Source organism: Aegilops tauschii, chromosome 6, assembly GCF_002575655.3.
Source record: "Aegilops tauschii subsp. strangulata cultivar AL8/78 chromosome 6, Aet v6.0, whole genome shotgun sequence".
Taxonomy (NCBI): Eukaryota; Viridiplantae; Streptophyta; class Magnoliopsida; order Poales; family Poaceae; genus Aegilops; species Aegilops tauschii.
The window spans coordinates 87491651-87513012 of record NC_053040.3 but is presented as its reverse complement, the minus strand read 5'-3'; the positions used below and the strand labels follow the sequence as shown (position 1 = coordinate 87513012).

Genomic DNA, 21362 nt, shown 5'->3' with positions numbered 1-21362 from the left:
GAGGAGATGGGTCAGGCGGGAGACAGCTTCTCGGCGGCGCGTGGGCTATAGACGGCTCTGTGCACCGGCGGCCGTCGGCTAGTTGGGCTCCAGGGCGGTACGAAGCAGATCGGGCCCCGGCGTCCTGTTCTGCGAGGAGGCCGTGACGACCGTCGGGCGCATGGGGCCGGCGGCTCTATCCGGTGTGACCGGCAGCTGCGATGAAGACCTAGGGCCCGGCGTCCAGTTCTGAAGGTGGTTGCGGAAGAATGCCAACTTTCTCCCAACCGGTCTGTGAGAAGAAATGCCTTGGGCGCGTGGGGCCGGCAGCCGCCGGCCGTGTGTCTGCGGTGGTGGTCTGGCTCGGGTTTGGTGGTCGGAGGTGCAGCGCCGGGTGAAGACTTTGTTACCGGCTCTTGGGCTGGGGCAGGCGAAGGTGACGCCTGCGGGCGCCGTTTCCTTCTTGAAGGCGTCGCTGAGGCGTTCCTGCTCGCTCCACTACGCAAGGATGCTCGGGGGAAACCCTTGATCCCCTAGGATCGGACGATGATGGCGACGTGTGTCGCACCTCTTGGGCATCGTTCTAGGAGCTCCTTATCGGCCAGAGGGACCAGTGATAGGTGGGGGAGGTTGTTTGTGCTGCTCGGTCGTGTCCGTCCGGCAATGGGGCGGTTTGGCTTCTGTGGCAACGATAATGGTGGTGAGCATTGTTGGAGGCGTGGCATTGGTTGTGGTAGTCGGCTCTTCTCCGGCGTGTCCGTGAGACTACCTCGGCTGCTTGTTGCTGTGAAGTCGAAGCTGTGGTGCGGGACACCGGTGGTGTACGATGACGAGCGACAAGTGGTCCGTTCGGTGATCTTCCGTGCGCCAACATTGCTTTGCTCTTTGTAGTTCTCCGCCGGAGTCGGAGCTGCGTTGTCTTGCTGTAGGTGGATGGCGTTCCGCCGTGTAAGGGTAGTGTTGTTCGGCGGCCAATAGGGTTGCCGTTTTTCTTTTCTCTTTGATCTTCAAATCCTCCCCATATTGTTCTTCCGCTGCTTTCTGCTTAATCTAATTGAAGCCAGCAATTTGAATTTGCTGGATCTTTCAAAAAAACACAGAGAAAATGTACAGAGAAACAATCGCCCGGGAGATAGAGGGAGAGAAAAACTGGCGAAGAAGCGATGCTTCCTCCCAAAAATCACCAAACCGGTGGAGAAGCGGATTCGCTAGTAATCCAGGGAAGAAAAAAAACTAACGTAAGAGGGAGGAAAGAAACTGCTTGGGAACCTGACGTGCCATGCGAATCGGAGATTAAACAAATCGTTCGGCCGTAAACCTTAAATCATAACGTTCTCCAGATAAAAATTTCCTATACTTATTGGGGATAATCCTAGCATAGATGAAACCTGTTTTTTAATGATTCTATAAAAGACTAATGTTTGTTTTATTTTTCTGACTCCAAAGCTTGCATGCATGTGTAACATTATCAACAACTTCCCCGTAAAAAGAAACAAAAGACTAGCAACAATTTGTGCTGAGCAACTCAATCATGCCAGAATATGACGAGAAGGTAATCCATCACCTAGTCTATTCTGGATCGAAAGCTAGTCTCAAATGGTGCCAGTCATTATTTCTGCTAAATGTCAGCATCGGATCCGTACTAAGAGGATGCGACAGGCTGACAGCTCTCTTTTTTTTTTTACGGGCAATGGCAGGTGCTCTGCCTTTTCATTTAGAGGGGGAAAACTGTACAAACAGACTGCAAGCAGACGGGGGAGCAAAACAAAGACAGAAGAGAGAAGAGAAAAAACAAGGGACCGGGCTACCAGAACCAACATGGTCCCTTTGGCGGCATCATCTAAACCTTCCAGGCCCCAACAAAGAGGCCGATCTCATCTCTGATCATGGCATGAAGACCATGCGCCGTAGCAAACTTTTGCTGGAAAACACGTCGATTTCGCTTGTTCCAGATGTTCCAAGCTATGTACGCCGCCGCCGTTGCGGCATGGATGTTGTCATGCATGCTTTTGCATCTGGTCATGGCAACCCACCAAGATTTGATGGAGGTGGAAGATAAGGCAGCAACAGAGGCCTCCGGTTGGGCAGAAGCAAAGGATTGCCAGGTCTCCTTGGCAAAAGGGCAGTCTAGTAGAAGATGATGAGCAGTCTCTGGCAGCTGGTCGCACATGCTGCAGCAAGGGCTGTGAGGCCATCCTCGAGCGGCAAGGTGATCGGCTGTCCACAGCCTGTTTTGTAGTAGTGTCCACACGAAAAATCTTATCTTCGGCTCAGCCTTGATCTTCCACACCTTTGCAAGCGTAGGCATCTCAATTCTAGTAATGAACTGTATATTATATGCCGATCTCGCACTATAGCAACCATTGGAAGAGTGAATCCATTTGATTTCATCGTCTTGGTCAGAGAGGGTAATCTGTTGCAGGGCCGTCCAGATGCTTAGCAGCGAGTCCAGAGAATCGGCAGAGTTGATCATGTGCAAGCCAGTCATCCATTGATTGCTGTCTAGTCCATCTCGGACACAGATTTTTTTCATTCTGGAAAGCTTGTACAGATCAGGTGCAATGTCCATTGGTGCCATCCCATAAAGCCACCTGTCAGTCCAGAAACTCGCTTTTTTTCCATCACCAATTTTGATTGCAGTGCAAGAAGCAAAAAGTTGACGATCAGAGGCATCACACGGCGTGGGCGTGCCCTTCCATGGCCTATCAATGTTGTCCCATTCGTACCATGGCCAACGCAGGCGAAGGGCCATGCTGTAGGCAGTCGGATCTTTGATGCCCAGCCCGCCAACAGTCTTTGGAGCACAAATCCGCTTCCAATTAACCAGACACTTTCCACCATAAGCCTCATCATTGACGTTTCACAGGAATTTCCGTCGCAGCTTGTCGATCTGTTTCTCAGCCCATTTGTCCAAAGCAAAAGCGGTGAGGTAGTAGGTCAGATTAGAGGTAAGAACAGAGTTGATGAGGAGCAATCTTCCTGGTCGCATGAAAAATCTTCCTTTCCAAGGTCGAAGGCATCCGGCAAGCTTATCCAACAGAGGCTGAACCTCAATTCTTCTTGGTTTTCGCAGCGAGAGTGGCGGTCCCAGGTATCTGCAGGGTAGGGATCCCAAAGAGCCTCCGAAGGCCTCCAGAAGGGAAACAAGATCAGAGCTGTCACATTTGACTGGGTACGCTACGCATTTTGTAGGGTTGATCTTGAGTCCCGAGACGTCAGCAAAAAGCTTAAGGATGGAGAGCACTGCCCTCAGGTCTGAGATGTTTGGCTGAATGAACAAGGCAACGTCGTGATAGCTCTTCTAAGGAGGATCAATTTCAGATCAAAGGTTGTGGCTAATTGTAGGACATGAAATGCAATCATCTACAAAAGAAGCAAGAATGTGATTAATCAGAGGTTGGTACACTAACGGTAGGTGATCTAGAGCTCCAAAAGATACAACATGTAAAGTAATGTGATCTAATAATCAGGTCCTCGGATTGCAAAAAATAAGGACCATGTGTATGGTCGTATGTTTGCAAACTAAGCTTCATGTCAGTTATGCTAACTTTTTTTATGGGAATCAGTTATGTTAACTTGATTCCAATCATGTATTTTACCTAAAGGTTTGTAACATGGGAATTAGTTATGTATTTTGGTTCGTGCGTTTTGAATTGGCCTTAAAGGTCTGTAAGCAAAAAAAAAGTCAAGTTTAACTCATTTTTTATGAGCAAGCTATGAAAAAAGTGAGTGCATACCTGAGATGACCAAATGATAGAGATAATTAGAATATGAATATCATGGAAATGATAGTGGTATTTAGAAGGTGAGGTAATTTGAACATGACCAAATGGTAGAGACTGCAAAATCTAAAAGGCAAATTGCAATACGGCCACTGATGGGCCGAGTGAAGGAAGAGGCCACGAGATTTAAGTATTTCAGATAAATATTTAGTATTTGTTACTGATGGAAGACATCATTGTTACTAATAGAAGACATCGGTGGACGAGGAGAAGGGGAAGCGATAACGCTAGACAAGCAGTTTGTGGACTCTATCGTTCTCTATGGCATGCCAACAATATTCCTAGTTTTCTATTGCCACACATTAACATTCCGATGGTGCGTCTAGCATCGTCGGAGGGCATATGGAGGTGTGTCTCCGGAGGATCTCACGGAATTCGGTCAGTGGTTGTCTTTGATGGATTTGCTCGGATCTAGTCTTTGTTCGTCATTCTTCATGTGTGTTCAGGTTGGATCCTTTTGATCTAAGCTTTCATCGCGGCAGTTGTTGTTCTGGTGAGTTGATCCTATGGGGCCTTAGCACGACGACTTCCTGACTTTCTACTACAATAATGTGTTCTCTATATTTGTATTGGCTGTAACATCTTCTGTATTTTAAACTATATATACCAGCAATGCAACAAAAATGGTAAGTATTTGCATCTTGCATGGTGTATACTGATTTTTTTTCTCAATAGTTCTAAATGTGCACCTACTGTCCTCCATCTGTCAAACCTTATCCAGCAAATATGTGAAAAATAGAAATACAAAAAGCCTAAAAGAGAAATATAAATGACCTACAAAAAGAAATATAAACAAGGTATAAACCTAACCAGACAAATGTATTGCAAACAGTTCAAATATAAGTACCATTTTTAATGGAAGTGCAAGATGTGCTTTATATATAATGTCTCAAAAGGAAAACCACGTGAGAGAGTATGACGACAGAAAAAAACAAAAAGGAAGCACAAACGAGCACGCGATGACAGATTGGACACAAAACACCTTATGCTCCGCGATGAGCACGTGAAGGAGGTGAAGGGCAACTTCAACCTGGATCACCAAATGTCTAGGGACACGTCCAGACATATTCGCAATTAGCGGATGAGGTGTCGGTCATTCAACAGAAGTAAATAATTCGAACGGTATTCTATAACTGAGAGTGGAACACGTGGGTCGAGAGAAAAAAAGAGTTGTTGAGACACATGGATTGTGGGGAGATGTAATCCAACATACTAGTGGGCCAAGCGGACGTCCGAACTCCCCAAATCTCTCCCAGTTTGGTGCACGTTTGAGTACTGAGTCGTACGCTCGGGCTCCGGGCTGAGGTACAGCCTTGCATGCCCTATGTAGTTGTGCATGGGATTATTGGTATTGACTTTAAGTCCAAACATATTGCGTGTATTGCAACAGATTTGTCCCTTGTCTTCTTGTTCTTAGGCTCAGAAGGTACTCGGAATCCTTGAGATCGATCCAGGAGGAGGTAAAGTGCAGGGATGCGTGGAAGGCTATGCCAAAAACTGGTGACAGTAAGGATGAGTATGGTAGTTGAAATCAATTTCCTAAGGAAACATGTGGTGCAGGCATTGAAAGTCCAATCTGTTGGTCTGAAGAAATTTCATAATCGAGTTAACCCTAGGCAACGGTAAGGGCCTATGGTTGAAATAGAACTGCGATGGAGGTTGCTTATCGGTCAGGAGGTTTTTTTCCTTTGCAAGGATAACTTTTGATCTATTCATCAACTGTTAAGGTAGTACAAAGAACACCAGAATTAAAAAATACATCTATGTCCGTAGACCACCTAACGACAACTATTAGCACTGGAGCGAGTCGAAGGCGCGCCGCCGTCTTTGCCCCTCTCTCATTGGAGCCAGGCAAACCTTGTGGTAGTAGATAGTCGAAAAGTCGTCATGCTAAGGCCTCATAGGACCAGCACACCAAAAAACAACCGCCGCCGATGAAGGGAAGCGTAGATCGCAAAGATCCAACCTGTAGACACATTACCACAGACGAACGAAGACAAGATCCACGTGGAACCACCGAAGACAAATGCCGACCAAAACACGCGAGATCCGCCGGAGACAAACCTCCACACACCCTCCGACGACGATGTTACAAATACCACCGAGATAGAGACTAGGCGGCAGTGGCGGACCTAGAAATAAAATGGAGGGTGTGCACACTTTAAAAAAATTGAAGTCTATTTCAATTAGCTTGCATGGGCCTTAAAAATAAGTTATTTTTTACATGGTGAAAAAATGTTTTCCAAAAATCAGGGTGTGCCATGGCACACCCGCCCCCCGGGTACGCCCCTGCTAGACGGGGAGAACCTTATTCCATCTGCAAAGAACCGCCACCGCCTTGCCTCTCTACGCAGGACACTAACCCTAACAAAACTTTAAAAAACATGAAAAAACGGCCCGATGGCAAGAGAAAGGATCCATCACGCCTCCATGGCCCTAAAACCACAAGAGACGATACAGGCTGACGGTGATACCGACGGGAGGCACTAGGGTCCTCTTTCTTCCATGCGGGAAGAAAGAACCCTCCTAAAACCCACGACACATGTCAAAAGAAAAAGGAAAGAAAAACACATATTAGCGGAGTCTAACAACGCCTTGTTGAATATATAAATAAAATCTCAAGCATAGTTTGAAAAACCGGACTGGTGATCGAACCGGCGAGGCTGTCGGTTCGGGTTCAAGTTAGGGAAAACTTTTGAGCAGCAAGACTCTCATCTTTCTCACTGGCATTCTCCTGTTAGGTTTGATATACTCAGGGTCGTCTACGAGGGAAAGACAGGGACTAGCTACATTTAAAACCGGATAAAAATAATCAGCGCGTAGGGCAGGCGCCGCTATAGACCGAGAACGCACAACATCCACAACTGGCCTCCGGCCGACGCCGGATCGAAACCGGCGCACGATCGCTCCAGATCCGCCATGCCTGTGGCTCCACGGGATTCTGCCCCGGCTCCATCCGAGACAGCAGCGGGGGAGCCACCATACCATCCCACGTGCGGATTGCACTAGCCGCCACGGCGCAGCCAGTCCACCGCGCGCCGTGCTGCCCGGGAGCGACGCTGGTCAGATCCCTTTTCTGTGGAGCGCGCGGGTGGCCAGGGAAATAAAATCTAAAAAAGGAATCACGCAGGCTCGATGACAACAACACCATTCAGTTACTGTTTGCGTTTTGACGCGTGATTTAGCTTGTTCACCACGTGAAGGAGCTTAATAAGTTCCTTGTCCTTCAGTTACTGTTTGTGCTTTCCTTTCTAAGCCTTGTGGAAATGTTACTGTATTTCGCTCTCCTATTTAAATACAGTATCTTCTCTCTTCTCACTCACTTGCCCTGCTGTGAAGCAACTGCGAGTAAAAGTAAGAAGAAGAGCTAGCCACTGGTTTGAGTCGACGTCGATCGATGTGGCGGCTAAGGATCGGGGAGGAGGCCGGCGGCCAGCCGTGGCTGCGCACCACCAACGCGCACGCCGGCCGCCAGGTCTGGGAGTTCGACCCCGCTGCTGCCGGCGCCCTGGACGACGTCCACAACGCGCGCCGCGAGTACTCCAGCCGCCGGCACCAGCTCAAGCACAGCGCCGACCGCCTCATGCGCTTGCAGGTCTACTTTTACTCCGTTCCACAATGATCAGCTAGCTCGCTCGTGATTTTTTTTTCCTTTTTTGAGCAACCGCGCTCGTGATTTCCGCTTTTTTTTTGGCGATGCATATACGAACGAAAGTATTGTTAACGATAGAAATTAATCAGAGGCGCGTAGTCAATCATCTGAGGACCAATCAATCACACGAGACATGTACATCGAGATTTGTTAATGAGGTTCACCGAACTTGGCTACATCCCCGGACCTGGGGGTATGACTACGGACACTTCTCCCCATGACACAATATGCACACCAGCCACCCCGGAGATGGCACACACCGTTGGCTTGCCTGCGTGCATGTGCTATTATATTGAAATGTGTTACATCGTGTGTCTACCTCGCATTATATAAGAGGGCTAGGATACAGATCCCCTATTAAGACACAACTTCAACTTTGTCGACACACACTTTTAATTCAAGTCCAACTATAACATACGTTGCATGTAATATTCGACACAACCCTAACAGTTAACGTGACCGTGCTCGCATGGTTTGGTTGCAATGGTCATGCACTTTCATAGCATGGCTATGTACAATAGTTGTTGTACAAATTTGAGAGTCCCTTGTATAAATACGTGTTGAAGAGCAAGGAGTAAAAATGTGTTCATATTTCTGCTAGTTGTTTCGTGCTAATAATAGTGGTTAGTGAGTGCTCCAAGCCTCTTATCCATTCTTGTTCGCTCGTGACGGGGGAGTTAGTTAAAATAGAAAAACTGTTATGACTTCATTGCCAAAAAGGAACAAGGACATGTTCGGTATCCGAATACCAAGGGTGTCCGGATGAAAACCTTTACATAGGACATACAAGCAAAAAAGAAAAGAAAACTAGGTCTAAGAGCAATTCTAGTTGTCACCATATTGGCCAAATTGTCATAATAATTGTGATTTAAAAAAAACTATTAGTAGAGTCGCCATATGCCTTTGAATCCCTATAATTTTTATGGAGTGTCATTCATATCTGGTCTCCCAACCTTCATATTTGATGACTCGGGCTGCCTTTGGGAGTGCACTATATGTTTTGCAGTTGCATTTTTTTAGTTAGAAAAGGAGGATGACCCCCGGCCTCTGCATCTAGGCGATACATGCGGCCACTTTATTAATTATTCTTACAAGACCTTACAAAGTCATACAACATCAAGACTGAAGCCACCGTCTAAGCAACAACTGTCGCTACACCTATCCAATTGATGAAGGGGCGCTGATAGCCTGGGCCTAATACCAAACAGACATCGCAGCCAAACCTAAACATCTAAGACCTGAGGTCCCAACCAGGACGCGTGCCTGGTATGGGGCACCTACCAGTCCGGCGCACTCCTCAACCAGGACGTCTGCCGGGTATGAGGCCGCCGCAGCCACCTGCCACGAGTCCATCTTCAGAGTTGTACTGTTGCATCTACCGTGCTAGGTCTCACTGCCATCGACGCCACCACGACGCCAGACAGCGCCGTCCTCCTGCGCGAGTCCATCCTCCCACATCGAACTCCGAATCTGCACTGCGCCACGCCGTCAAGATCCGTCGCCATCAATGTATGGATGAAGCACCGCTCCAGCAAATAAGCCGTCCGCTGGTCCCACGAAGCCGAGCGCACCTCCAAGAATGCCGCCCCCAAGTGGGTTACGACACATGATTGCCGCCAACATCCGATCAGCTGATCTAGGGTTTCCCCCGAAGGTATTGAGTGGAGTTGGGAGCTTCACCTCGATGATGCCTTCATGAAGGAAACGATGATAAGGGCATCATTATCACCGGCTCCGGCCATCGACCGAAGACCCGGTTTTCACCCGGATGCGTCCCAAGAAATCCACCCAACAATCTGTGCACCGTCTCGACCGCCTTCAAAGCCCCAGATCCAGCCGCCTAGATCCGCCGACAAACCGCAACAACAGTGCCATCGTGGGATCCCTGGCGCACCGGCCACTGCCTGAGTGTGCCACCACTGGAGCCTAGGAGGAGGGCTCCCACCCCGCCTCGCTAAGCCGCGAGAGCCGCCGAGAAGGATCCCGCGCGCTCGTCACCGTCTCTAATCCGAACCAATCCATAGCAGATCGCCGTTACAGATCCGTCTTGGACAGGGACTGCACCACGCCATGCCGCCGCGGGAACCCCTAGCTTCACCGGCCACCACCCTCCAGGGCCACCGCCCCGGGATCCAGACAGAACATTGCCGCTGCCACCCGGCCGAGTTCCGCCGCCGCCGACCGGCCAAGCCGCCGGTCACTGCATGACCATGTGAGCACAGCCAGTCGGCCGACCAACTCCGACGAAGAAGAAGGCTACCACCACCAAGCCTAGGGCCGGCGCCCCAGACATTCTCGTGTTGCAGATCAAGTCCAGGAGCAGTGCACCGCCGACGGCGATTGAGATCGGTAGCACAACAAATTAGCCCGACAAGAGTCAAGGCCAGATCCGCCGTTGTTGGTGCCGTCCTCACCCGCCGCCGCCGCACCACTTCCATGCCGCCGCCGATCTGCGCCACCGCCGCCGATCTGGCCGGAAAGGAGCGCCGCCTCCCAACCAGATCGGGATCCGAGGAGAAAACCGCCGCCGCCACCACGCCACAAGGGCTTTGCCCTGTGACGCCCCAGGCGACGGCGGCGGTGGGGAGCAGAGGTGGGACGACGGCTGTAGGAGGAGGGCGGGGGCTCCCCGGTGCGGGGCGGCGCCATCGCACGGGGGAGGGACGGGGGAGGGAGGGGATGGCACGAAGAAAAACTTCAGATGGTGCCCTACCTCACGTGGGATGGCGGAAAGATTGGAGAAAAAAAATATGTCCCACTGACGAGTGAGTCTCGCGATTCTGGAGGTAGCAAATATGAACACTCTGAGTTTGAGCAACATTTCAAAATCCTCCATAATGCACATGAAGTGTGCTCCATATTAAGCGTGCTAGATGGTCACCACCACCGGTAGCACTCGAGGCAACATGTTCGACAAACAAGATGTAGACATAGATGACTGTATCTGGCGGCGCTAGAGGTGGCGAAGGAGCTCACCATCACACCGTCTAGGGTCTCAGAGGATGTCAATAAACATGTGAATGGAGATGACATCTAGAGAACAATTTGAAATGGAAGAAAAGATAGCACAATTGATCATAAAAATAAAGACATATTAGTAAATACATGTGTTGTAGAAACATACTAGATTGGTAGATAGTAAGATGAAAAGAAGTGGGTAGTCCATGGAAAGAATAATGTAAATTGCCCTACGACAACATTGTGATTAAATAGATGGAACCATAAAATATTGGAAACAAAAGGAAAAATGAAGATGAGAAATTTGCGGCTGTGTAATCATCGTTGCGGGGATACAACCATTTAAAGATTAATTAGTGCACAGAGTAATGGGAGGGAATATCTGTTGAAAACCAACTTAGGTAAAAATAAGTGAAACAACAAGGTCTTAAAAATAAAGTATGTCGTACGTGTGGAATTCAACAAACGAATGGAACTTTAAGTTTAAAATCAAAATCTTTGAGAACTATAAAAATCCATATTCAACAATGAGCAGTACTAAACAGTAAATGATTTGAACCGAGAAAATTGCATGTTTCCAAAACATCACCTTCCTACAATACCAGATTTAGAAAAGCAATAAACTCATCTTTTTCTTTCTTTTATGGAAGACTTTCCACCATCTCGATAATAGACATGAATATAATAATAGAAGAAAAAATAATTAATTTTATAATACTGCATCAAATCAATAGAGTCCACGAGACCCATACATTCTTTTAAATTAATGAACAATTTTAAATTTACATGAACATTTGTTAAAGACGCAAAAACTTTTAAATTACACAAACATTTCAAAAAATAGGTGTATGCTTTTTAAGTTATATAAATATTGTATTTAACCATTTTTTAAACTACACAACTATTTGCTTGAAAAACATAAACACCTTTTAAATGACATTTTTTTCAAAATACTTGAACATTTAAATATATGAAAATTATCTTTCCATTTCAAAAAATTTAAATACATGAACATTTCAAAAAATAGGTGCACGATTTTTAAATTACATGAATATTTTATTTTACCATTTATAAACTACACAACTATTTGCTTGAAAAACATAAACACCTTTTAAATGATTTTTTTTTCAAAATACTTGAACATTTTTTAAATATATGAACATTATCTTTCCATTTCAAAAAAATTAAATACATGAATATTTCAAAAATAGGTGTACGCTTTTTGAATTACATGAATATTTAATTTAACCATTTTTAAACTACACAACTATTTGCTTGGAAAACATAAACACCTTTTAAATGACATAATTATTTTTGAAAATACTTGAACATTTTTTAAAAATATATGAACATTATCTTTCCATTTAAGAAAATTAAATACATGAACATTTCAAAAAATAGGTGTACGCTTTTTAAATACATGAATATTTTATTTAACCATTTTGAAACTACACAACTATTTGCTTGAAAAACATAAACACCTTTTAAATGACATAATTATTTTTGAAAATACTTGAAGATTTTTTTGAATATATGAACATTATCTTTCCATTTCAATTTTTTTAAATAGAAAACCTAAAGAAAACGGAATTAAACCCCGGAATGACGGAATAAACTGAAAACCGTAAGGAATAAATATCGCTGGAGCTCGGTAACGGAATGCGGGAGCAACTAGTTAACGAGCGCTCCTTCGGGAGCCTCGCAACGATCAGCGCCACTTGGCGCGCTCTCAGCCATTCGCCACGTGTCGCGCTCTGGACGCTCCCTCCAGATTTTGTTTTTTTATTTTTCCGCACGTGTTTTCGGCTTTTTAAACGGTTTTTTTCGACGTTTTGGTTTTTCCCCGGTCTTCCTTAGCGTTTCGACAAAAATAAATAAATTTTGCGCGAAAAAACGCGTTTACTTTTTTTTCCCTTTCGTGAAAAGTCACGTTTTTTTTCGCGAGAGGCACGGTTGTGCTTTGGCAAGAGTCACGGCCGTGCCTTTCGAAAACGAAAAAAACGCGTTTTCTGTTTTTTTCTTTCGTGAGAGTCACGGTTTTGCTTTTGCCAGAGACACGGTTGTGCTTTCGCGAGAGTCACGGGCGTGCCTCTTTCGGAAAAGAAAAAAAACTTGTTTTTTGTTTTTTTTCTTTCGCGAGAGTCACGGTTTTGCTTCCGCGAGAGGCACGGTTGTGCTTTTGCGAGAGTCACGGCCGTGCCTCTCGGAAAGGGAAAAAATACGCGTTTTTTGTTTTTTTCTTTCGCGAGAGTCACAGTTTTGCTTTTGCCAGAGGCACGGTTGTGCTTTTGCGAGAGTCACGGACGTGCCTCTTTCGGAAAGGGAAAAAAACCCGTTTTTTGTTTTTTTCTTTCCACGAGAGTCACGGTTTTGCTTTCACGAGAGGCACGGTTGTGATTTCGCGAGAGGCACGGGCGTGCCTCTTTCGGAAAGGGAAAAAACCGTGCTCCCGGTTTGGTTTTTTCATCCGGTTTTTTTTGTAAAAAAAGTTTGTCAAAACCTATCAACACGGGATCTAGTTTTGAAGATCTCGACGCGAGGAATCCAATGGTGAAAACTGTTTGAGATTTGAACGCACGGTTTAAAAGATAAAATATTTTGTATAAACGAATGTATGAAAAAAGGAAACACTCCGAGGTTGCGACAAGTGGCGCGCTGCATGTACGCCACTTGTCGTGACCAGGGAAGATAGAGTGTTCTTTGCAACGATTTCGACGGAATGCACGCGGCGCAACGCAGGACACCCGACTGGGCCGGCCATGGACGAGACTAAATTCGGAGTAGAGGGGAGCCCACGGCCCACTTCTGTACCTCCGTTCCGCTGCCGCGGCCACCTCTGGCCGGAGCCGCCGCAGCTCTGCACCCCCACGGCGGCGGCGAGATGACGAACCCCCGGGAAGGCTCTATCAGACGCCCCCCTCCACGGATTGGAGGCCCTGTCTCTCCAGCGCGTAACCACCTACTAACCCTCCTTGCAAGTAAGCAATTTGTACTCCGTAGTCCGTACGTACTAGCACGGTTGGGGTAAACTAGGAAATGCAAGTGAAATCGATCCTAGGCTTGCTAATTTCTTGAAAGTAGGATGAAATAGTGTTTTTATTCCAATATTTTCTACTGTGGTTCCATGGAAGGGCATGCAGAAAATTAGGGTTGCATTTCAATGTGTTTTGCCATATGAAGAGAAGGAAAATACGATATGTTGAACATGACATTCCTACTAGGATTATTGGAGATTTTATTCGAATTTCTACATATGTTCTCGCCTGAAGGCCGCTTTCGCCGGATATGCCCTCTCCTAGGCATTGGCTAGGCTTATAAAACGTGAATCAAATAACTACACAGATACACAACGGTTTGGGTTAACTGTTGCGTAGAATCACAGGTCTAACATAACCACAAGTTTTTTAAGTTATTTTTTGCATCTTACCAATAATGGCAGTGTTGCCGCTCTTGAAGTCTTGATACATAAATTGATAATCCGGTCCCACATGTAAGTGCTCAAATGGTGTAGAAAGGCCACGCAAGCTAATCAGGCGTGTGCTTGCTTAGGATTTAGGACTTCGTGCCAGCAGCTGCGTTTCGTGCACATATGTAAATAATGTCATTTGCACGTTAGTTTCTTGTTCTCAGTTTTCATGGGGTGGATTTTGTTTTCAAATAACTTGCACCTTTTGCAGTTCGCTGAGTTGACTGCTCCTAAGCTGGACATTCCTGGTATCAAGCTCCAAGAGCATGAAGATGTCACTGAAGAAGCTGTTTTGACCTCTTTAAAGAGGGCAATCGGACAGCTGTCTACTCTCCAAGCATATGATGGACACTGGCCTGGGGATATCGCCGGTCCTATGTTCCTTCTGCCAGGCTTGGTAGTTCCTTTCGCTCATATACAACAGTGAATTTGTTAAGATTCCGTCATTATAGCCTTCGCATGTGTTCTTGCACTAGCATATCTCGTCGTATATATCAGCTAACTTCCGAACAAGTTGCTCCTGAACTCTTAGAAAATATATTTTTAGAACTGCGCCAAAGGGCTCTTAGAAGATAGTATCCTCTGTTAGTATCATCCTTCTTTGGAATTCTTGGAGAGCTAGTGCCTGCTAAGCTTTCTTGTTGCTCAGTTAGTTCCTGACTTCAATAACTTCCTTTTGGTCCCGACTCTTCAGTAAACTTTTACCTTCCTTTACCAGTTGATCTGTTAGAGCTCCTACATTTCTGTTTAGAAAAAATGTGAAATATCTGTATCAGTTACTAGCTGAGCATCACTTTTCTCACTTGGTTTCAGCATTGCAGATATTGCAGCATCTCATTCTACGTTATCCTTTGTTTTGTTGTACTTCTGTATGAGAGAAGTGAGCCCTTTGGTTTCCTCACCTTTTTTTTATTCAGGTAATAGCACTGCATTCGACTGGTGCTCTAAATACTGTCTTATCGTCAGAGCATCAGAAGGAGATACGTCGGTATCTCTACAATCATCAGGCAAGGAAATATTCATCTAAACAAAACGTTCTTAACTATGATATTTTTACGCAAACAAAATCTGGCTTTGCAATCCACATGCTGTGTGTTTCATGTCCTTCTGCCCACATTACATCTCATACTACTAGCCAATGTATATTCCTTTATTAGTTTCCTTTCTGCTTTTCAAAGAAAGAGACAAATCTCCGTGAGTTTAAGTGCAGAACAAAGATGGAGGCTGGGGATTGCACATTGAGGGCCCAAGCACCATGTTTGCTTCTGTCTTGAACTATGTTACCTTGAGATTACTACGAGAAGGATCAGATAGTGAAGATGGAGCCATTCAGTTAGCTCAGAATTGGATTTTGGATCATGGAGGAGCAACCTTTGCAACATCATGGGGAAAATTTTGGCTTTCGGTATGGAGGTTATGCATTTGTTTTCTTTTCTGTTATCTGCTTTTGTCTTGTTACAAATGTACTTGCTTCAAACCCAGAGAGGTCCTTCTAATGGCTCAACTTTCTTAAGGTTCTTGGTGTATTTGACTGGTCTGGTAACAACCCATTGCTTCCGGAACTATGGTTACTACCATACTGCCTCCCATTTCATCCAGGTTTCTTTCCCCCTTAAATATCTTTTCACTTTCTCTTTCAGCCTGCATTTAGTTATCTGGACATATAATAAGGAATAATAGCTCAATATTGGCAAATTTTATCATATAAACTGCATGGAATGCTTGTTTGACTGTTAGTGCAGATGATCAGTAGAATATACTGCAACTATGGTTCTCATGCAGCTGACCCCGGGAAAGTGTGTGTTAGAATCCTTCGTGGGGTTGATAAAGCATTCGGTAGAGTCCTACTATAAAGTATTGTTTCAAAGAATCAATGACATAAAATTTTCACCAATAATACTCCATTTCAATTTACATTGCGTATTAGTTTTTTTTTAGATTATTGCATATTAGGAAACCAGGCACAGTGAGCCAATGCATGGGCATTTATAACCAGTGGCCCCATGAGCCAATGGAATAAGCCTAAACAACCCCTCTTAACTCCTTGGTATGTGTGAATTTTCTCATATGCATAGTAAAATGAAACAGAGGAAGTATAAGGAAAATCTGTGGAAAGGATGGGGACCGGGAATTTACAAACTGCAAACTACTGTATCATGCTTTGTTCTTCCGTTTATTTGACAGATTGGCAACAAAACCATTTTTTCTTTTTTACAGCGCAACAAAAACAATTTTCTATCATCACAAACTTTGTCAGAAGGCAGTAATTTCATTATATCGTTCTCTGTCCGATCTCTTCACATTTATTAGTATATATTATCAGAATTTCTTACCTTATTATCTTTGATAAAAAAAATCGGCGTTGCACACAGGGCGGATGTGGTCCCATTGCCGAATGGTATACTTTCCCATGTCTTACATATACGGAAAGAGGTTTGTCGGCCCAATTACACCAACTGTATTGAACTTACGGAAGGAACTCTATAAAGTACCCTATGATGAGATAGATTGGGACAAAGCTCGCAACCAATGTGCTAAGGTTTGTTGGAATTTGTTTCGTCGTGCATGTGCCAAACCAGTAACAACATAAAGTAACATCATGTTATTATTGCTATTGAGAAGTTTCTGCTCTGCATGGTTTTTTTATCTGTAAACGGACATGGCTCCTGTGTCAGTATCACATTTTTATTTATTACTTTAGGTAGAGATCTCCATGCAGAATATAATAATAAAATGTTGCTTGACAGACTTTATTATAATTCACTGTAGGAGGATCTGTACTGTCCTCATCCACTCGGACAAGATATCTTATGGACCACTCTTCACAAATTTGTTGAACCAGTTCTGTCGCATTGGCCTGGAAGCAAATTGAGGGAGAAAGCTTTGAAAAATGCTATGCAACATATTCATTACGAAGATGAGAACACCCAATATGTTTGCAGTGGTGCTGTAGGGAAGGTATATTTAAAATCATGCTGGTTTCTTAAAAAAGGCATGCGGTTATTTATTTTTGTTCCTTTTTTCTTTTGACATTCCTGTTTTCAGTTGATTATTGTGAAAAATGAAAAAAGAAAAACTGTGCAGGTACTGAATATGCTTTGTTGCTGGATAGAAGATCCTAACTCAGAGGAATTCAAACTTCATATTCCAAGGATCTATGATTACTTGTGGGTTGCTGAAGATGGCATGAAGATGCAGGTTATTCTTTATGTTGTCATTGACCCCATAGCCTCACATGTGCACTTAACTTAGTTAAATAGCACTGCAGAGTTACTTTATATTTTCAGTTAGCACGGTGTCTATTTTTTCATTTAGTAATTTGGTCCAGGCACAACGTCTTCAAACATACGTAACACGACTCTAGAATCTGGAGAGATACTAAGATATAGTTAATCTTTTCTTTTGGCTTGCTATGCTAATATAATACCAGTGAAATGGTCCTGTCACCGTAGGGTTATAATGGCAGCCAGCTTTGGGACACAGCTCTTACAGTTGAAGCTATACTGGCTACGGAACTCACAGAAGAGTTCCGTCCTACTCTTAAACTAGCCCATGACTACATAAAAAATTCACAGGTAAATTTCTGATGCTTAGTTTTCTGGTCAGATTAGGTCATTGTTTGACTCTGTTTCTGTTATGTGTTCTGTGAAAGATTCTTCACGACTGCCATGGAGATTTGAGTGTCTGGTATCGTCATATATCTAAAGGTGCATGGACCTTTTCAACCGCCGATCATGCTTGGCCTGTATCAGATTGCACTGCACTAGGATTAAAGGTATTGCCACCATTCCAAAATTGATATCGCCCATTAGTCTACGCAGACAAACTTTTAGAACTTTGACCACTAACTTTCATATGTAATTAATTTTGTTCGCTTGAAAATAATATTAACAGAGTAATTCCAGATTGTTATATTCTCATCCATTATTTACTAACATAATTTAAAAGATACGGTCAATGGCGTGTGTTGGAGACAGTGTCACTGTCCAAAATGACATTTATTTTGGAAGGTAGTTAACAGGTGAATGGTGCTCCATACTAGAAAGATAGGTTTTTGGAAGTTTCAGCATTTTTTCTTCCAGGTCCTTGGAAATAAAGACTCTCTTTGAACCATAATAACTCTTTTTTTTTAATCAACGGGGGGGGGGGGGGGGGGGGGGGGGGAGCTCTCCCCACCTAAATATATTTCTCAATTTTGTAACCCAACGTTGTAGTATATTCGTTTGTGCTGTTGTGGTATTCATTTGAATTGTTGTTGAACAAATTATTGCAAATCCTTCTTTTCTTTCATCAGGCCTCATTGTTGTTGTCAAAGATTTCTCCAAAAATGGTTGGCGTATCAATAGAAGCCAATAGACTTTATGATGCTGTCAATTGCCTGCTTTCTTGGATGGTATGCATATCCCCTTCTCAAACCTCTAAAAGGCTACTCATAGGAGTCAATAGCTCTCTTACACTCTATGCTCTTATAGATTTATCTATGATTCTTTTTTGTTTGCATATATGTTTGCTAAAATTTTCTCGAGCAATATGTCTGTTTAAATTGGGTGGAACTAATTAGTGTCATCTCAATTGTTTTTGACAGAATGGAAATGGTGGCTTTGCATCGTATGAACTCACCAGGTCTTATGCCTGGATGGAGGTGAGTGGTGAATTTGTTTTGAGTTACAACTGTAATGAGGGCTGTACACATTTAGCTTTTTGTAAATAGTGTTTTACAAGTTGACATGTTTTTAAAATTGTTCAGTTTCTCAATCCTTCTGAGATCTTTGGGGACATAATGATTGATCATCCGTAAGATGTGACAACCCTATTCTTGTTACTATGCCGATTCGTTGTTTTTAAGTGAAACTGAACTGAGATGTAATTAAACTGGACGGACTGGCAGTGTTGTTGAATGTACTTCAGAAGTGATCCAGGCCCTGACTACATTCAGAAAGCACTACCCTGGACATAGGAGGGAAGAGATAGACAAATGTATACATAAAGCTGAAAACTTCATTGGGAGTATTCAAAGAAATGACGGCTCATGGTTAGTGTTGAAACTCTGTTTCGGATGAAAAGAATGTCCAATATACAGACATCTTTTGATGCCTTTTGGTGTCTTCACTCAAACACAGAAACTGCTGCCATTATTGCTCATTGTGTTGTCTATTTGCTGCAGGTATGGCTCCTGGGCTATTTGTTTCACCTATGGGACATGGTACGCAGTGAGGGGATTAGTTGCTGCTGGAAGGACATTCAAGAACTGTCATGCTATCAGGAAGGCCTGCGACTTCTTGTTGTCGAAAGAGGTTCCTTCTGGTGGCTGGGGAGAAAGCTATTTGTCATGCAGAGATAAGGTACATTCATTTCTTCCTAGTTCCTAGGTAATGCCTGTTGATGGATGTCCGTATGCAGCGGTCTGGAAACAGATCAGTCCGCGATTGATCATAAGTATGAACCCCTGATTTACTGTTAGCTCAGACTTAGCAGTCATGTCGAGATATATTTACAAGCAATAATATCCCTCCATTAAAAAAAGCATCGTGCTGTTCGTCCAAAGAGCTGGTCTTCAATTCCTCCATTTTAACATGGCACATATATTACGTACAGCGCAGCAAAAAAAAGTTATGCTTCCATAGATCAATCAAACCAGTAGTGAACCAACATGTATTGTTTTGATTTTTTCTGCAAAATAGAACTTCTCTGATCTGAACATTTTTTTTTAATTTCTGCAAATAGGTTTACACCGAACTTGAAGGAAGGCGCCCCCATGTAGTCAACACCAGTTGGGCCATGCTGGCCCTAATTGATGCTGGGCAGGTTTTTGTATTTTCTTTTTCTCCTCGATTTGGCATTGTTCATTGAGGTATTCGCCATGCTCATTCATATGATCATATCCGCATTTCAATTTCCGTTGGAGCAGGCCGAGAGAGATCCAGGGCCTCTGCACCGGGCAGCAAAGGTTTTGATTAACCTACAACTAGAGGATGGCGAGTTCCCTCAGCAAGTAAGTATTCCGCGAACCGAGCAGTGAAACTTTCTCTTGTAAGGACACTCTCATGAAAACCACTGTCAAAACTGCTTAGATTCCAGGCACTAACTAACTGGCAATCCGGCATTCGGTCGCTGTCTGTCTGCGTTTGTTCATGACTGTTGAATGGTATTTTCTGTTTTGTGCCACAGGAGATCATCGGCATCTTCGCCAGAAACTGCACCATCACCTACTCCCAGTATCGGAATATCTTCCCTATCTGGGCGCTCGGAGAGTACTGCTGCCGCGTCCTGGGCAGCAGATCACCAGAGGAACATGGCGATGCCTAGCTGCTGATCCAAGCCAGAAGCGCACTATCTGCAAATGAAATCTATACATACTGGTACGTACCTTCTCAAGGCAGAAAAATGGTAGACAGATAAAGGAACTGTACTTGCAGTATTGTTGTACACTATCAGATTCCAAATAAATGATTGGTGTATAATTATGGAATATAAGAAGTCCCAGAAAAGATGATACCAAGATGCTTATGTGCATGTTCTTTTTTTTCTTCCAAACCTGCAGTTCATTTTTCACCTGATGCCTGCAGTCTTGACTGGCCATACCTGCCAGTCTCCTGTGCTCATGTTTTTAGACCTACTGCCTTAGGCTTTAGGGACAGTAATGGTGACATGACATGCCCCCCTCGTCCGATTTAAAATCAACGGACAGATCGACAGGAACGGTACACACGATGCGCTGCGCTGCGGTGACGATGCACAGTGCCTGGCCATGTTATGCCGTGGTCATTGGATCTGTGTCCCAGCCATTGCAAGAGGACCGGCAATGGCTGCACCACCGCTACCGTGCGATGTCATCATCAAGAATTTAAAACCATGATCAGTTACAGTTGCAGAAGCAATTCAGAAACATAGCAAGTTCAGAATTATCCAGACAAGTGGCTAAATGCTGGATCAGCTAATATATTGCTTAAGGTGTTGTAACAGGTGTGTTACATGGACAGGCAGTTACATGGTGTCAGGACCCCGATCCTAAGTCACACCGATCTAGCATGTAACACATCATATTACTTTGCGGCCTCACGCACGGTATTCCCATGGCTGCAGCCTTACCTGAGCCGGGACCGTTTGCGTCTTTTGGCTCACGTATATGATTGTGTCGCTAGCATCCATATGACAGAGAACCCGGGCCGACATGACTAGTCGTGAACCCAACGTGGCACAAACTTATTGGGACAGGCATACGTAACCCAGCAATGAATGTGTTGGTCATCAACGTATGAACCCAAGTCGTAGCAAGCTACAAGGACTTAAAGGAACAACATGACATTTCCCTGAAGGGACAGACACAAGAACAAAGAAGGATACATGTCGACCAACCTGAGTGTTTCGGAGCAGTAGCGAACTACCATGGCTTGGTGGAAGCACCAGGGGACATTTCCCCATAAGGCTACCAAGGATAAACAATAGGTGTCTGATCCCACACATAGCAATACACGTCACACGTACGCATAACATGCAAGTATGTGCTATACAACATGGCATCACA

The 21362-nt window shown here is 44.4% G+C and overlaps 1 protein-coding gene across 2 annotated transcripts; it reads left to right on the top strand.

Annotated features, from left to right (window-relative positions):
• Window positions 1–6907: 6907 nt before the first annotated feature.
• LOC109785654 (cycloartenol synthase) lies at window positions 6908–20347 on the top strand. 2 transcript variants are annotated; one of them, XM_020344253.4, is made up of 18 exons: window positions 6908–7356; window positions 14049–14234; window positions 14755–14844; window positions 15048–15242; window positions 15352–15436; window positions 16210–16376; window positions 16607–16795; window positions 16922–17035; window positions 17290–17412; window positions 17490–17612; window positions 18132–18230; window positions 18423–18479; window positions 18585–18631; window positions 18726–18869; window positions 19002–19179; window positions 19562–19642; window positions 19746–19829; window positions 20006–20347. In XM_020344253.4, exons 1-18 carry the CDS (start codon window positions 7159–7161, stop codon window positions 20141–20143), a joined length of 2298 nt encoding a protein of 765 aa, XP_020199842.1. In that variant the 5' UTR covers window positions 6908–7158; the 3' UTR covers window positions 20144–20347. The 2 variants fall into 2 exon arrangements, with proteins under 2 accessions (XP_020199842.1, XP_020199843.1); XM_020344254.3 differs by lacking the exon at window positions 6908–7356 and adding an exon at window positions 13187–13349.
• The last annotated feature ends 1015 nt before the right edge of the window (window positions 20348–21362 follow it).

What these genes read in the sequence shown, in the direction of transcription:
- LOC109785654 (XM_020344253.4), top strand. Translation starts at nt 7,159, where the DNA reads ATGTGGCGGCTAAGGATCGGGGAGGAGGCCGGCGGCCAGCCGTGGCTG. An exon ending in ACCGCCTCATGCGCTTGCAG is followed by an intron (nt 7,357 to 14,048) that starts GTCTACTTTTAC and finishes CACCTTTTGCAG; the next exon opens with TTCGCTGAGTTGACTGCTCC. An exon ending in AAGATGGCATGAAGATGCAG is followed by an intron (nt 17,036 to 17,289) that starts GTTATTCTTTAT and finishes CTGTCACCGTAG; the next exon opens with GGTTATAATGGCAGCCAGCT.